Source organism: Phaseolus vulgaris, chromosome 4 (genome assembly GCF_000499845.2).
Source record: "Phaseolus vulgaris cultivar G19833 chromosome 4, P. vulgaris v2.0, whole genome shotgun sequence".
In the NCBI taxonomy this organism is placed as follows: domain Eukaryota; kingdom Viridiplantae; phylum Streptophyta; class Magnoliopsida; order Fabales; family Fabaceae; genus Phaseolus; species Phaseolus vulgaris.
The window spans coordinates 29669319-29686211 of record NC_023756.2 but is presented as its reverse complement, the minus strand read 5'-3'; the positions used below and the strand labels follow the sequence as shown (position 1 = coordinate 29686211).

Below are 16893 nucleotides of genomic sequence, written 5' to 3'. Positions count from 1 at the left end.
AGTCAATGGTCAATGAGAGAGAGAAAAGTAATTATTTCTCTTTCCTAGTCATAGCTGTGATTCTGAAACAGAAAAATCAACAGGAGATAAAAAATTTAAAACTTACTGCAGTGGACAATTTAAGCTAATAATACCCAATTCATTCAATAGGAAGTAAAACCTATCTTTAGCAAGAGGTTTAGTGAACAAGTCAGCCAATTGAAATTCAACATGATGAATGAGTCTATACTCTTCTAAGGATTGAGCGTTTACAGATTTTGGGATCAACCTGATGAATGAAGCATTACACCCCTTCGCGATCATTCCTTCGTTGTGGAAAGTTTTTACAGCTTCAAACACATCATTCTTTAAAATTTCCCAGTGTTTCTTAATAAAGTTGAAAGAAACACCATCTAGCCTCGAGCTCTTGCTGCTTCTGCAATCCCATATTTATAAGTTGTAATTGGCTCAAGAGCTCCCTTCGTTCCTTGATCTTATTCTCTTCAAGGTTATCAACATCATCCAACTGGTCTAACACCTGTATTTCATTTAATAGATCTAGGTTGATCCTATCTGTATACCTCAAAACCTCTTTGTTCCAAACCTTTAGATCACCCTTTAGCGTTTTTAATTTATCCTTTAGCTTTTGGATGTTTCCCTGAACTAAGAAGTTTTCCCATTTACTTTTAATAAGGTTACCAAAATCCTTATCTTCATGCCATATTTAAAGAAATCTACATGGTTTTGGCCCCCAATCCACCAAATTTGATTTTAACACTAGAGCATAGTAATAAAAAATCTGTCTTCCTAAAATATATTGCTTGCTACCCGGTCATTGTTGCAACCACTCAAAGGAAGTTAGGAATCTATCTAGCCCACTCTTAGCCTTGCAATTAGGTCTATACCAAGTGAATTTTGTTTCGAGACAAGGAATATCAACCACCCACTTTTGATGAAATTATTAAGCCTTGCATTTCTCTTTTATTATCCTAACACTATTTACCCCTTTCCGCTCACCTTCTTTTCTTACAGAGTTGAAATCACCCAGGATGCACCACAATTTACAAGCTTCCCTTTGTCTTATAACTTTTAAATCCTCCCACATTTTCATTTTAACAAGTAAATTGCATGAAGAGTATACATTTACAATTACGACAGTGACACATTTCTCCTTAAAAAATCCAATAAACACTATGAACAATCTATTAATAACATGATTAGTACATTGGAAAAAATTGTTAAGCCATACAATTAGAATTCCTCTTAACCCACTAGATGGTTCACTATAAAAATATCCTATGTTATTATCCTTCCACAGTTGGCAACATTTTTCTTTACTAAAAGTTAGCAATTTAGTTTCTTGGAGGCATAACATTTTAATTCCTTTAGTTCTGATAAGGTCCTTAATATATCTTCATTTAATATGATTCCCAAACCCTTCATGACCACACTTAGTACCGAATTGTTTACCCAACTCCCACAATCTAATGATTTCAAGATGTTTTAACCAAAATAAATTGTTACAATTATTAATAGCAATGTCTGAAGCATAATTACTTATCTGTGAGAGGACGGGCTGACCTTAATTGTTTTCTCTCCTCACGTTTGTTGTGCTTGCTTGATTCACCCACCCAAAAACATATTTTTTCACCATTTCGCTAGGGTTTAATTGCTCCTCGTTGCATCGTTTATCACCCAAAAGAGCGATTTCATTTCCTGAGCTAATCATCCTTGGTTGGATGATTTCAGTGGCGCGGATAGATGGAAGCTCGCCCTGCACTTCGGGAGTGTGACACATTGATATCTTACCCAACTTACTACACTCATTGGACGTGGGGTAGTTGGCTTTCACCCTACTTGATCCCGAAGGTCTACCTTTAGCATGTTCACCAGCGCTTCCACGGTGGTCACTGGCGCTCCCACAGTGTTATCCAGAGAAACAATTGTTGCTTTGTCTAATTTCGCTTTTGCATTGCCCACCATTTTCTCCCATTGTTCTGAGCATTCCGATTGTGAGGAAACTTCCTCCATTGGGTCCCTAAGCGAGAGAGAATCCAAGACGGTCCCTAACCTTAGATATTCAAGGTTGATTCTGGATATATGGAGTTTTGATGTAATGAAATAAAATTTCCATTGGTAGAAACGATTTTGCGAAGACAGTCTTCATTCCACAGTGATAGAGGGAGATTCCAACATATTGCCCCAACAACCCTGTTGTGCGGGAAGTCACCCTCAGACCAAGGTGCTATTGAGTCGAAGACAGTTTCAAGCCGCTCTCTGTTTTCTTCGATGATCTTTTCGAAATTGCAATCTTCAACGTTGGAGATGAGAACCATATTATCACCCAAATAATTTATTTTCAGCACGCCCAAACCTTCCAAGATCAGATTTTCTTGTATGTTCTCCAGAGAACTATACTCGGATACTTTTCCCACCAAACATTTATCCAGCCCACCCTTGTTGCAAACCTTTGTGTTTATCTCCATGCCCATCCAAGTTTCCCCAGAGTTTGCTCTAAGATTTTGTTTCTTTCAAGCTTGTGCGTACGTTTGTATTGTTTCCCTTTTGAGCCAGACTTTTGACCCCTTACTAACGCTTTGATTCTGTTTATACCCTGATTGATTTGCATGTTCTTTAGTCTTTTTACAAAACAAGTTTATGTAAATAAATTGGACTCACTTTGGAGGTTCAAATAGAATAATAAGCTAGAGTATGTACTTAGTAAATTGAGCTTATTTCAAACTCATCTTTCATGACATGTGCACCTAAGTTTAGGGTTTCTTTGACCTACCTTCTAGAAGGTTTCTCACAAATTACGCTCCTACTCTTCTCACTTTTGCTCCCCAATTCACTTTCTCCTATATAAAGGGTGTCTTGCCTCATGTATTTTCACACAATAAATTTTGAAAGTAAAGAAACTCTGTCAAAGTGTTTAGTGAGTTGAGTTTCCTATTATCCTTAGGTCTTATCTTGAGTGCACTACACTTCGAGTGGAAACTCTACACCACTCATCTTGGAGTATCCCATCCTCCAAGTTGTGTGACAACATCTCATCTGCACAAGCTTCCTTCATCTTTTCACCTTCTTTTTCCTTCCTTTTCTTTATGCCACTTTTCTTCCATTCTTTATGTTACTGTGTTCTTCTTTTCCCTTTAGGTTTTCAATGTATTCTCTTTATCTTATATACTTTTCATTCCGCCTATCATCATCTAAATCACCATATAATTGTGTTTTTTTTTTCTCTTTACCCTCTAGAAGTGAACCTTCACACTTACTTAACCACTAGGTTAAGTTCGTGTCCAGTGGAAATCTTCTTTGGGTTTCTCACCATATTCTGCTTAAAAAAAAGTGCAACTCATAAAATATGCAACTTTTAAAATTAACTTGCATCAAGTAAGGATTAATTTTAGCTGATCAAAATTTTGATCAGAGTAAAATCTTTTCTTTCTCCATATCTCGACTAAATTTTTTTAGTGGTGTACCGGTCAGACCCCGGACGACCGAACACATGGATTAATAATACAACATAATACATACGTGGGAAGAAAGCAGTTATAACTAATGTTGAATGAGTCAAAGACACGCTTCTAAATACACTCCCATAATATCAGGAAATAACTACACACGACCTGAGGACCACTACACACGTCTTGGTGAACTGATTATCTGGCCCACCCTAGTGAAGGCCCAAGTCAACCTATAAGTAAGACTTATGAAGGGGGAAAAGATACGTTTTTCATATCCTAAGAGAACAAAACCAGACACAAGCACTGACTTGAGCGTCAGAGTGCAATCGCAGGTACCCCCACCGACCGACGGAGCACACACGTAAGAGAGGAAGAGCTTCGAAGGATTTGGATACTACCAGCGCGACAACTATTTGGGTATCAAGTGGACAAACATCACTTAGGCCCCGACATCCACACAGGTACAATTGGCGCCCACAGTGGGCCCGATTAATTTCTAGCCTTCCATTCACAAGGACTTCAACAAGCAATGATGGTATCCACGATGAACATCACTTAGGCCCTGACATCCACACAGGTACAAGTGGGTTTTACATGTATAGGATTTTGAACTCACATATGAGATTTGATTTGATTAGATTAATCTCTATTGATTTAGATTCATAATTATATGATTGATTTGTAAATCAAACACTCCAGAAGCAAGTTAAAAAATAATTAGTTTTTCTAAGTTATGAAGCACTAACACTAAGGGAAACTATTTTAAAGTAGAAGTATTAGTGTAACTTTAGAAATTTTTGGGAAATGAGTAAATAGCGAAATGATATATAGTCAAGTTTATATTAAATTTGAGATATGATTCTGTTTATTGAAAATTATATAATTATATTGAGTGTGAACTGCACTACAAGAAAATCATGAAATAGAAATCAATTTTTAGAGACCAAAATAATTAGTTGTAATAGTAACTAAATTAGAGACCATTTTAGAAACTAAAAAAAAAATTGGTTTCTAAATTAGTTTCTATTATTGTTAAATAGTTTCTAAATTGGTATCTAATTAGCAACCAAGATTTTAACTACTAATTATTTAGTTTCTAAATTTGGTAGCAAAAACCTTGGTTGCTAATTAGATACTAATATAGAAACTATTTAACAATAATAGAAACTAATTTAGAAACCAATTTTTTTTTAGTTTCTAAAATGGTTTCTAATTTAGTTATTATTGCAACTAAGATGTCTTGTGCGTCTACGACAGTTGTGCGTCCAAGAATCCCCCCTCTTCAACAACGCTTTCCTCCTTGTGGATCACTTGAAAACAAAGAGACAACGGGTGCCCAAGTCAAACACCAGGCAAAGAAACACCAAAAACTCCAAATCCTGAGAGCTCTGTGTGTGTATTCTCTCTATGTGTGTTACTGGCCTTAGGAATGCGTACCTTGTTATGCTAGTTGTTTCCCTTTATATACCTTTCAGTGTCTCTACCCCTCTTGTTAACTGTGACTTAAGCATACTGTAGGTGCATCTTACCGACACTATCACCCAGTCTTAGGGTCATCTAGTGCGTAAGACTACCCTGCTGAAGTGCAACTGGTGCGTGATGACCACTTGGATGCCAACTCATGAACCCAATCTCTAGGTCATTCGCTCTGGCAGTTCCCTATCTTATTCATATGCCATGCATGCAGATCACCCCTGGGACATGACCCTTACGAGTCGTCTCTTTCCCAGTGGCTCTTTGATGATGGTGCCTACTATCGCGTTCCCTACACCCCATGCACGGACCCCTCGTGATCTAGGCTTCCCCTTACTGGTAACTGGAGTGTGGCCTGAAAACCACCTTTTTCGGTCCATCTTTATTGTTGGGTTGCCGAGGCCCGAGGCCTCCACGCCCTGCCTTGATGTCGCCCCCCTCCTCGGCTCCCCTTAATCGTGAGCCTAGCGAGACTCAGCCCGGTCCTGCCAACCTCCCAGTGGACCCAGCCTTCGGGGCCCCACCATGACTTTGGTCAACGCCTGAGTCCGAGGACTGGTCGGTACACAAACCCCCCAATCTCGAGCTTTCAACTTGTTTAGCAAAGAGACTATGGCTTTGCCATGCCGACCTACGTGGCTTCATGTGACAGGACGTGTACAGTGCATCGAAGTGATGCTTTCCTGTTCCAGTCTTAATCAGCACACATGTCTTAATCAAGTGACTGGGACTTAACGTCGCATGCGCTTTCCAACTTTACGTTAAGTATTTCAAAACTGCGTGCTTCATGCACTGTTCCATCACTTGCAACTTTCTCTTGCACTCTTCATCTTCTTCTTTGAGCGCTCTCGTTTCCTCTGTCACAAAAATCACTACCTTCACTCATCAACAATCAAAGGTATGATTATTTTCTCCATTAATTGCTCTTTATCTTTGATTTTGCGCATTGATAACTGCCTAGGATTGTATAAACTTCTGCATTTTAAGTTTTCTTCTGCATCTTCTTCATTCCTCTGTTTTCCAGGCTTTCTTGCGAGGGTAGGGTTTTTCTTGGTTTCTTTAGTTTCACACCACAGCCCCCCCTTGTTGAACCTTTGCTTTCTTCTTTTCCTTGCTTTTCCTAGCTTCATTCATCATGGCACGAACGAAAGTCACCACCAATCCTCCTCCACTTACCGTCAACTACAAGTCCTTATACCCTTGGGCCTCTGACGAGCTCCTTGCTGAAACCTCCACCCTCACCTCTACTGCAGACTGGAGGGCGCATCTAGATAGCGAACTTGAGTTCATGGGTAGGGTGTTCGGGAGAGAGTGCGATGCCTACATCTCGGTTCGTCCCTGCGTAGAGAGCGAACCCGTGTGCGTGGACGGTCGCGCCAACGAAGGTGAACCCTTCTTCTTCTTCTACCAGAATGTCTTCAAGCGTATTAGGCAGCGCCTTCCCTTCAGCAGCTTCGAAACGGAGTTGCTAACATAAATAAACGTTGCCCCTGCCCAATTGCATCCCAACAACTGGGCCTCCATACTCTGCAATCATTTTGGCCATGCCCCCTCCGTCGACGTCTTCCTTCATTTCTTCGAAGCCAAAGAACCCGGGAAGAACTTATGGGTGAGCTTCAGCGGTGTGGCGGAAAGAGTCTTCCTTACCCTGTTTCAATCGTCATACAAAGGCTTCAAGGGGAAGTTCTTCAGGGTGTGCAGCTCTGAGCACGACCGCACCTCGTTGGACGGATTCCCCTTGTACTAGGTGGGGGAGTTAAAACTCAAGAAAGCCAAAACCCTTGATGAGCTTTCTTCTGCCAATCACGGCGTATGCCAAGTGTTAGCTAGCCTGGGGGTGGTTTTCAGCACCCCCGAGCTTATAAAGTGCGAGTACGATCTATCCAGACTCGCTAGCTACATTGGTATAGAGCCCTGCCTCTAACCTTTTCTTCTTCCTATATTGCTTTGCTTATCTGTTACCTCATACTTACATATGTGTTGATTTTTTATCCTTCCTTCATTCGCTAAGTTCTTATCTCTCCTTACTCTGATGCAAGAATGATGTTAAACGCAGAGAAACAGGCAAGACTAGCTGAGGTTTTAGCCCTTCGTGACGACGCAGCTGCTGGTGCGGGCGCCTCAGCACCCGCTGCTCCACCTACCACCCAAACCGTTATTGCCCCTGCTCCCTCAGCCCCTCTCGATGTCGTGCCCTTGGCTTCCGCTGGGGCCTCCTTACCCTAGCCCCTCCTTGATGTCGTGCCCTTAGCTGCCGCTGGGGCCTCCTCTGCTCCAGCCCCCCTTAAGCGGGTGGTGGAGATCGTGTCTGATGATGAGGCGGATATGATGTGAATGTAACTACAAGAACACATGATTCTTGACATTCTTAGGAGCAACTTGAGCTGGATTTGAAAGGCACTTTACTTTAGAATTGGATCAATGTTTTAAATTCAAGAACTCACCAAAACTTAGCACCAACCAAGACTCATATGGAAGTCCATGTATTGTCAAATTGAATCAAACACAAGGAATGAAGAACAAGAATTAAAAACTGGACAGAATTGAAAAGCTAGCTACTGAACCGAATAGAATAAATGGAAACCAAGCTGAAAACAGAAATGTAAACGGTAGAAAAATGAAGGAAAACACTAGGAAATTAAGCTACCGAATGGAAATTGAAGAAAAGGAAGAAGAACACTTATAGAAGAAGATGCTTGCTGGATTTTGAGAATTGGAAGAAGCCATTCATGCCACTTGGAACCTTGAACCAAGATAAGTGATGGAGTGCCACCACTTGAAGCTCACCATAGCTCACAAGATAAGGCAAAGAAGAGGAAGACTCAAAACTCACAAATTCTCTCCAAAATTGAGTATAGTCTCTCTACTATAAAATTCCAATCTGAATTGTACAAGCTAAGCACCTTTATTTATAGCCTAGAGGTGCTGAAAAATAGGTGGGAATTTTCAAATAAAACTCATTTGAAATTCCCACCAAAAACAAGTCACATGGGAGGTGTGACCTTTTTCTACTATGACACCTCCTAAAACTACACCTACACCCCCCTACTAAGTCACATGGACAAAGTGACTCTCTTTAATACATTCACGCCTATTTATTTAATATCCACACCTCCTACAAGAGTCATTCAAATGATGCTCTTTTATTTAATGCTTGGCCTTGACCCTCATGGTTTGGACTTGGGCTTCTTGGGCTTGGGCCTTCTTGGGCTTGGGCTTTGGGCTTGGGCCTCATCTTTTGCAAAGACTAATAAGAAGAACTTTAAATGCTTTGGCCCTTGTCCATTTCTTCTATTGATAACATCTTTTTGATTCTCATCAGGATACTACGGACAACCTTGTTTTTAAGAAACGCAAGGTGGCGGTAGCCGCTGTTTCAAACTCTTCCTCTGCTAGGCGCCCTGCCTTGCTCAGAGATCACCCCCCCAGCGTCTCATCCCCCAAAAGCCTCTTCGCACCCTCGAGCGCGCGAGTGAGAGCGTTCCTGAGCCTGCCCCGACACCTGCCCCTAAGCTTCCCTTGGTCCTTCAACAAATCCTCAAGGGCTACCAGAAAGGGGCCATGGAAAGATCCAACGACGAGGCTGTGCGGGAGACTTGGCCCTTAGCCTTGGCGAGTTCCTTGCCCAAGTTGACGCCTTCTCCCACGAGGCAGAGTCGAAGGCAAAAGAGCAACTAGCTTTGGCTGAAGAACTGGCTCTGGTGAAGGAACAACTTGGGCAACAGGCTCAAATTTTCTTCAACCCGTGAGACTGCATTGAACCAGGAGCTAAGTGCCCTCCGGCAGGCCGAGCTAGAAGCTAACAAGAAACTCCACGACAAAGGCCAAGAGTACACCACCCTGCTGGGCAAAGTTGTGCCACTATGTACCCAGGTGGTGGGACTCCAAGAAGAAACTGAGGCCAACAAGGCTAAAATGGCCAAACTTGAAGGGCGAGCCACCGACCTGGAGGTGCAACTGGGCAAGGTGGAGGCTGAGCTCACCGTAAAAACTGAAGCCCTTGAGAAGGCCAAGGCAGAATTGGCCCTTCAAGTCGAAGTCTTCGGGAAGGTCAAGACAGAGCTCATCGACGATGCAGCTCATGCGCACGCAGCGGGATTTGAGGACACCCTTGCTTAGGTTGCTTGCAAGCATCCTGAAATGGATGTCTCCCCATTTGCAACGTCGAACCACGTCGTGGATGGGCAAATCGTGTCTAGATGCCCTTAAGGAGCTTGTAACTTTGACTTTAAGACTATGTTTTCCAAAACCTTTGTAATTTAATACAATTTGCTCTTCCTTACATGCCGTGTTATGTTGCTTGTAGCCATTCTGCTTTTAACTGTTAACTTGCCTACAACGCTTTGATGCTAACAACCTTCACATACGATGACCTTAAAAAATTTGAACCTTAGGTAACACGTTCTCTCGTCGTTCTTCCTTCTTGCTTCGACCGCCTGGTCATACGTGAACCTTTTGCTGGCCTTGCCTTAATTCTGTTTGGGCAAGGAAACTGCACTACTGATCCTCACCCTTTCCTTTGTAGTCGGGGGAGATATGCTAACTGGCCTCATCTTTGCCCCTAAGACAAGAGAGAACTTAACTGGGAATCCTTTCGCTTAGCCTTGGCGTCGACACTTGAGAGGAGGCGTCATACGCGGGAATTGCCACTCTCTCTCAAGGTTTCTAGCCTCAAGGCGTTCATCCAGCCTCATCTTTGCTCACGAGCAAAGGGGGACCTCGCTTGGTCGAACCTTGCTGTTCGCACTTGGCGCCCACACTCGAGGGGGAGGCGTTCTAAAGGAAGCTGCCACTCCCTCTCGAGGTGTCTAAACACCAAGGCGACAGGTTCGCCCCTGACTGAAACTTGTTGTTCGTACTTCGCCCATGCTCGAGGGGGAGGCGTCCTAAAGGAAGCTGCCACTCCCTCTCGAGGTGTCTAAACACCACGACGACAGGTTCGTTCCTGACTGAACTTTGTTGTTCGCGCTTGGCGCCCATGCTCGAGGAGGAGGCGTCCTAAAGGAAGTTGCCACTCCCTCTTGAGGTGTCTAAACACCAAGGCAACAGGTTCGTCCCTGCATTGTATAAAAATTCAAGAATATGTATACTTCAATCGTAACTTTATTGGGTGACCTCTTAAAAAACCCTTAAAAAGGGAAAAAGTGCGTCCCCTTAAACTGTGTACAATGCTAAAGTTCAACTGAAATAAAACTTGAGATTGGCTGCATTCCATGTACGAGGAATTGCGCCTCCTTCTAGAGTCTCAAGCCTGTACGCCCCGTTGCCGAGGACCTCCATCACCCTGAAAGGATCAGTCCACTTGGGGGGCAGCTTGTTCTCCAGCTGATATGGGTGAGTCTGTCGCATTACCAGGTCAGCTACCTGGAACTGTCTAGGCCTTAACTTGGAACTGTGCTTGTGCTCCACCCTTCTCTTCAATGCTTCAACTTTAATCCTCGCCTCCTCCCTGACCTCATCTAGCAGATCCAGGTTCACCTTTCTCTCCTTGTTAGACTCCTCAGCCATGAAACTTTGAAAATGTGGCGAACTCTCTTGAATCTCTACCGGAATCATTGCGTCCGACCCGTACACCAAGCTGAAGGCTGTCTCTCTAGTGGTGGACTGAGGCGTGGTGTGGTAAGCCCACACTATCCTAGGAACCTCCTCTGCCCAGGTTCCTTTAGCCTTCTCGAGTCTTCTCTTCAGACCGCTGAGTAGAACTCTGTTGGCGGAATCAACCTATCCATTTGTATGTGGGTGCTCAACCGATGCGAACACCTGTTTTATTCCGACCTCCGTGCACAACTTGCCCAGTTGTTGGCTCGCAAAATGTGTGCCTTTGTTGGAAACTAGACGCCTCGGCACACCAAAACGGCATACTATATTCTTCCACATGAAGTGTTGTATCTTGTGAGTTGTGATTTGCACTATTGGCTCAGCCTCTATCCACTTTGTGAAGTATTCAATGGCCACTACAAAATACTTCATCTATCTTACCGCCAAAGGAAAGGGCCCCAGAATGTCGATTCCCCAAGTGTGAAATGGCCACGGGTTGTAAATCGACCTCAACTCTTCTGGCGGCGCCTTGTGCCAATCGACGTGCTGTTGACACTACTTGCACCGCTGGGCGTACTTCGTGCAATCTTCTCTTACTGTTGGCCAGTAATACCCTGCACGAACGACATTTAATGTCAGGGACCTACCACCAACATGGCTACCACAGATTCCCTCGTGGAGCTCAGCCATTATTCGCGTACACTGGTCTCCACTCACACACCAAGATTGGGTGGGTGAACCCATGTCTCTGAACAGCTCCCCATCCACAAGGGTGTACTTGGCAGAGTTCCTCTTTATCTTCTTGCCCTTCCCGGGCTCCAATGGGTGTATCCCATCCGCTAGGTAGCGCCTATAGGGTGTCATCCATGTGTCCCCCTCCTCAACTGTGCATACCTGCATAGGATCCCCCTGCGAGACCGGGTAACCGCTTACACTGGGCGTCCTCAGGGTCTCCTGAGTCAATGACCGATGACTCCTCGCCCCTCCCCTAATCATACTGACCTGATGAACGCCCACCATATTATCAGCGACGAATGTCCGTGGTGCTTTGAGGGTTTCTTGTATCACTGTCCTCTGCCTTCCCCCTTGCCCGAATTGGCGAGCTTGACTAGCAAGTCAGCTCAGGCATTTTGCTCTCTCGGGATGTGTACCAGCTCAAACACCGCGAACGAACTCTTCAAGACTTGGACAGTCACCTGACCTGTGAATAAAAGGGAGTCGCTCTTTGCCAATAAGCTTTGCGCTCCCATCTCCTTAACCAAGAGCATGCTGGCGATAAAGGCTTCATACTTCGCTTGATTGTTGCTGGCCTTGAAAGCGAACCTTAAGGCCTGCTCAATCAATAGCCCGTGCGGTATCTTCCAAGATCACGCCAGCTCCACTACCTTGCTGGTTGGATGATCCATCCACTAAAAGCACCCATCTGAAGCTGGCCTCCTCCCCTTGTCGTGCATCTGTCGGGGAGAGTTCTACTACAAAATCTGCATACACCTGGCCCTTGATGGGGCCTCGGGGTTCGTACTAAACATCAAACTCCGAGAGCTCCACTGCACAACGTACCATCGTTCCTGCTACGTCCGGCTTCTGCAGCACTTTTCGGATAGGTAAGTCCGTCATCACCACCACTGCGAGACTTTGGAAGTCATGTCAAAGCCTCCTAGCCGAGAATACCACGACCAAGGCCTCCTTCTCCAGGGCCTGGCATCTCACCTCCGGTCCTTCTCACAAAGTATATTGGTTTATGTACCTGGTCCTGTTCTTGGACGAGGACCAAGCTAATCGCCCGCTCCATTACAGCAAAGTACAATCGGAGCGGAGTGCCCAACTGCGGCTTGCACAACATGGGAGGGGTAGCTAGATACTCCTTTAACTTAAGGAGCCTCCTCGCACTCTTCAGTCCACACGAACCAGCTATTCCTTCTCAAACACTGGAAATAAGGGTGTCCTTTTTCCCCTCCAGTCGACACAAATCTGGACAGGGCAACCATCCGCCCGGTCAATTGCTGCTCCTCCTTGACCGAGGTCGGGTTTCTCATGGCAAGGATTGCCGCACATTTCTCCGGGTTTGCCTCTATCCCACGCTCGGTGAGTAGGAAACCCAAGAACTTTCCCGCCTCGACCCCGAACACGCACTTTTCAGGGTTTAGCTTCAACCGATACTTAGCTATCATCGCAAATAGCTCTTCTAGATCAGACACATGCTTACCCCTCTCCTACGAGGTCACCACTATGTCATCCACGTAAGCCTGCACATTCCTGCCTATCATGGGTGCAAGAACCCTATCCATCAACCTTTGGTAGGTGGTGCCCGTATTCTTCACCCCGATGGGCATCACCGTGTAGTAGTAACAAGACGTCTCAGTCACAAACGCCGTCTTGCACTCGTCTCTAGGGTGCATCTTGATTTGGTTGTACCCAAAGAAGGCATCTAAGAAACTAAGCATCTTACAGCTCGAGGCGCTATCCACCAAGGCGTCGATGCTCGATAAGGGGTACGAATCCTTTGGGCATGCCTTGTTGAGGTCGGTGAAGTCCACACACATTCTCCACTTCCCATTGGCCTTCTTCACCAAGACCACATTTGCCAACCACTCTGGGTATTGAATTTCTCTGATGTGGCTGACACCCAACAACTTCTTCGTCTCTTCCTTGATGACCTGCCGCCTCTCTTCATTGAACTTCCTCCTCCTCTGGCAGGCAGGCCTGACCTTGCGGTCCATGGTGAGGCGGTGACACAGGAAATCTGGGTCTATATCTGGCATGTCCGAGGCGGACCAGGCGAAAGCGTCCAGGTGCCGTGCTATCACCCCAACGACCTGGTCCTGCTCTGCCTGATCCAACAACCTACCAAGCTTAAACGTTCTACCCCCGATCTGTCTTTCCACAATATCCCCTGTTGGCTCGGGTCGTCCCTCCCGAGCGCTTTCTGCGTGGGAGGCCCTGCGCGGGCGTCCCCGTCTCTGCTAGGTGGGCATTTTGTAACCATGAACACCCTCCTTTTGGTCTTGAGGCTATTCTCGTAGCACTTCTTAGCCTCTTGTTGGTCCGACTTGATGGTTATCACCTTCTCGCTCAAGTCCGGTAACTTCATCTTCATGTGGCGTGTTGATTCTACCGCCCTTAGCCTATTCAAAGTTGGTCTCCCCAACAGAATATTATAGGCTGAGGAAGCGTTAACCACCAAGTACCTTATATTCTCCGTGCGGGATGCAAAGCCATCCGTTTTTTTTTTTTTATCGGCAAAAAAAGAATGAATAAAAAGAGATATTTCAGGGATATCTCAACCCTTATACAGAAAACCTACCTTACACGCATGGACCAGCTACTCCACTCAAGAGGAGGAGTTCCTAGGAAATATAACAGACCTCATACAGACCATTGGCTCAAGACACCAATCGGAGAAAGAAAAACAAGCGCCTCGTGCTTTACACACTACCCATGACCACGCCTTAACCTGCGACATAGCAAAAATTTCAATATGGTCTACCCTGCCACTTCTAAACACCTTCCTATTCCTATAATTCCACAGTTCCCCAACCACAGCTATCCACACACCCCCCCAAACCTGATTCATGCTTTCCGTGACCCCACTCATCCGGAAGCTTAAAAAGTGGTTCTTCGGATCCCTATGGCTCACAAAGGTCATCCCCACCCACTCATGGCACTTTTCCCACACAAGCCAAGCCACCCTACATGTACAGAACAAATGGGACGTAGTTTCCTCCTCCTCCCCACACAGGCTACAAATATTGGTGATTAGCCCTACCCCCCTCCTTGCCAGATTGGCTTTGGTTGCTATTTTGTCTTCCAATACCCTCCACGCCAAGAGATGAGCAGAAGGTTGCGCCTTTAGCTTCCAAAAACCCAGATATACCTCTGTCTCCTCCCCCTGATATACGTCCCTGAGTATGCTGTATGCTGATTTAACTGTGAACCTCTCTGTCCTTGTATCATTCCATGCCCACCTATCCTCCTTGTCTGTCATCCCCATCTGACCTCCCAGAATATGCATCAGCTGACACTCCAGACTTCGTTCCCATTCAAACAAGTTTCTTCTCCATTCGATCTTCCATACCCACCCCAAGCTTTCAGACCACTCCCTAACCTGCCAAAGCAACGAATCCTTGTTCGTACATATGGAATGAAGCCTCGGGAATAACTCTTTTAAGGCTACACTGCCTGCCCAACTATCATCCCAGAACCTGATCTCCCTCCCATTCCCAACCTCCCACGAGATGTTGTCCTCAAAATTATCTTTCCAAATGTTTAGAGCCCAAACATCCTTCAAATCCCTCCACCAAAGAGAATCCAATCGGTTCTTTCTTTGCCTTTGTAAGTCCCTCCAACCTCCATATTTTGAATCCACCACCTCTGTCCACAAACCCTGCTTCTCTGAACCTAGGTGCCAAATCCATTTTCCTATCAAAGCAATATTGAAGCGCCTTATGTCAGTCATACCAAGCCCCCCTTTCTTCTTTTGGCGCATACACCTTATCCCACGAGGCCCACACGATTCTCCTGCCTTCTGACCCCCAGCCCCACAAGAAATTCCTCTGCAATATAACAATTTCATTCGCCACCGTAACCGGCATTTTATAAAGAGACATATAGAATAAAGGCAAAGCAGATAACACCGACTTAATCAAGCAAAGTCTCCCAGCCATGGATATAAACTTGCCCTTCCATCTGCCTAGTCTCCCCCTCACTCTTTCCACCACCTCTTCCCAAAACTTACTTCTTCTGTGATTTCCTCGTACAAGCATGCCCAGATATTTAAACGGAGTCTTCATCGTGGCGCAATTCAAGACCGTCGCGAAACGCTGTAACAAGAGATTATTGCACCCTATCCCTCCAACACTACTCTTCCGGAAATTAACCTTCAACCCAGACGATAACTCAAAACATATAAGAATGGCCTTGATGACAAACACACTGTGAGTACTCGCTTTACATAGAAAAAACGTGTCATCCGCAAACTGCAACATATTTACCTTGGTGAGCCTACCTCCGATCTCCACACTCTCTATTAAATCCTTATCGACCGCCATCCTTACCACTCCGGCTAGACCTTCTGCCACAATGAGAAACAGAAAAGGTGCCAGCGGGTCTCCTTGCCTCACCCCCTTCGTGGGCTTAAACTCCTGAGTCGGACTCCCATTCACAAGCACAGACACTGATGAGGACTCAAGGCACGCTCTAATCCAGCCGACCCATCTCCCACAGAAGCCTAATCTCTCCAGCATATAGAACAAGAACCTCCAATCAATTGAGTCGTATGCCTTCTCATAGTCAACCTTAAAGAAAATACAACTGCTCTTTCTCCTCTTGATATCCTCCAACACTTCATTTGCTACTAAGACACTATCCACAGTCCCCCTACCTTCCAAGAACGCCGACTGTCTCACATCAATGACCTTGTGCAAAACTTTCTTCAACCTGCTTGACAGAATCTTTGCCACAATTTTGTACATGCACCCGACCAGAGATATCGACCTGAACTCGTTCAAGCACTGGGGATTTTCAACTTTAGGGATTAACGATATAAAAGAGGCATTCGTCCCCCTTGGCCATCTCCCTTCTTCCTCAAAATTATGCACTGCCCTAATGATGTCTGCCTTCATCTCCTCCCAACATAACTTGATAAAGCCAAAATTGAAGCCGTCAGGTCCCAAGCTTTTATCACTGCCACAGCTCCACACTGCCTCATTTACCTCCTCATCAGAAATCCTTCCTACCAACCCGATATTGTCTTCTTCAGAGATCCTATTAAAACTTGCATTATCTAGCTTGACGCTCAAACGATCATCGCCAGAGAACCTCTCTTTGAAAAACATTCGGACCTTGTCCTTCACCTCACCCTGATTTTCATACCACACACCATTGTCTCTCACCCCGTTGAACCCATTCCTTGCTCTTCTCCATTTTATGGTCGAGTGAAAGTACTTTGTGTTCAAATCCCCCTGCTTCAGCCATTTGATGCGAGCCTTCTACTGATAAATGGCCTCCTGACTAAGGTTATTACTTCTCAATTACGCTAACAACCACTTCCTCTCTTCCCTACCCACCTCATCCAACTCACTCTCGTCATCTTTTGCATCCAATTCATGTATCCTTTTTTGGATCTCATCCCCCTGCTGAAAGACATTGCCAAAAACCTTCTTGTTCCACTCTTTTAAATCAGCCTTCAACAGTTTCAACTTTTCTTTGAAATGCAAAGCCATTCGTAAAGGTGGTCCTTAGCTCCAAATGCCCTCGTACCACCACCTGGTCCCCGGCGAAGCCATACAAGCACCCCGTGTATGGCCTCAGCTGATTGGGAGACAATTGCAGCTTATTAAAGGTGGACCAAAACATCACATCCGCCGAGCTGCCTTGGTCCACTAACACTCGGTGCACCTTCCTTCCTGCGGTTACAACAGAAATCACCACAGGGTCG

The 16893-nt window shown here is 45.2% G+C and overlaps 2 protein-coding genes across 2 annotated transcripts; both read right to left on the bottom strand.

Moving 5' to 3' along the window:
* Nucleotides 1-10097: 10097 nt before the first annotated feature.
* LOC137838622 (uncharacterized) lies at nucleotides 10098-11147 on the bottom strand. Its single transcript, XM_068647864.1, has 2 exons — nucleotides 11055-11147; nucleotides 10098-10640 (listed from the first exon to the last, which is right to left on the bottom strand). Exons 1-2 carry the CDS (start codon nucleotides 11145-11147, stop codon nucleotides 10098-10100), a joined length of 636 nt encoding a protein of 211 aa, XP_068503965.1.
* A 1523-nt stretch (nucleotides 11148-12670) lies between these two features.
* Nucleotides 12671-16678, bottom strand: LOC137838621 (uncharacterized). Its single transcript, XM_068647863.1, has 4 exons — nucleotides 16523-16678; nucleotides 14980-16417; nucleotides 13912-14876; nucleotides 12671-13288 (listed from the first exon to the last, which is right to left on the bottom strand). The coding sequence occupies exons 1-4, from the start codon at nucleotides 16676-16678 to the stop codon at nucleotides 12671-12673; spliced, it is 3177 nt and encodes a 1058-aa protein (XP_068503964.1).
* Between the last annotated feature and the right edge of the window lie 215 nt (nucleotides 16679-16893).

Excerpts from the sequence above, each read along its gene's own strand:
- LOC137838622 (XM_068647864.1), bottom strand. The coding sequence starts at position 11,147 with ATGGCTGAGCTCCACGAGGGAATCTGTGGTAGCCATGTTGGTGGTAGG. Across the intron at positions 10,641-11,054 it reads CAGGGTATTACTGGCCAACA|GTTGATTCCGCCAACAGAGT; the intron begins GTAAGAGAAGAT and ends ACAAATGGATAG.
- LOC137838621 (XM_068647863.1), bottom strand. The coding sequence starts at position 16,678 with ATGGCTTTGCATTTCAAAGAAAAGTTGAAACTGTTGAAGGCTGATTTA. Across the intron at positions 16,418-16,522 it reads ACGAGAGTGAGTTGGATGAG|GGGGATTTGAACACAAAGTA; the intron begins GTGGGTAGGGAA and ends TGGCTGAAGCAG. Across the intron at positions 13,289-13,911 it reads AAATTTTTGCTATGTCGCAG|GCAGAGCAGGACCAGGTCGT; the intron begins GTTAAGGCGTGG and ends TTGTTGGATCAG.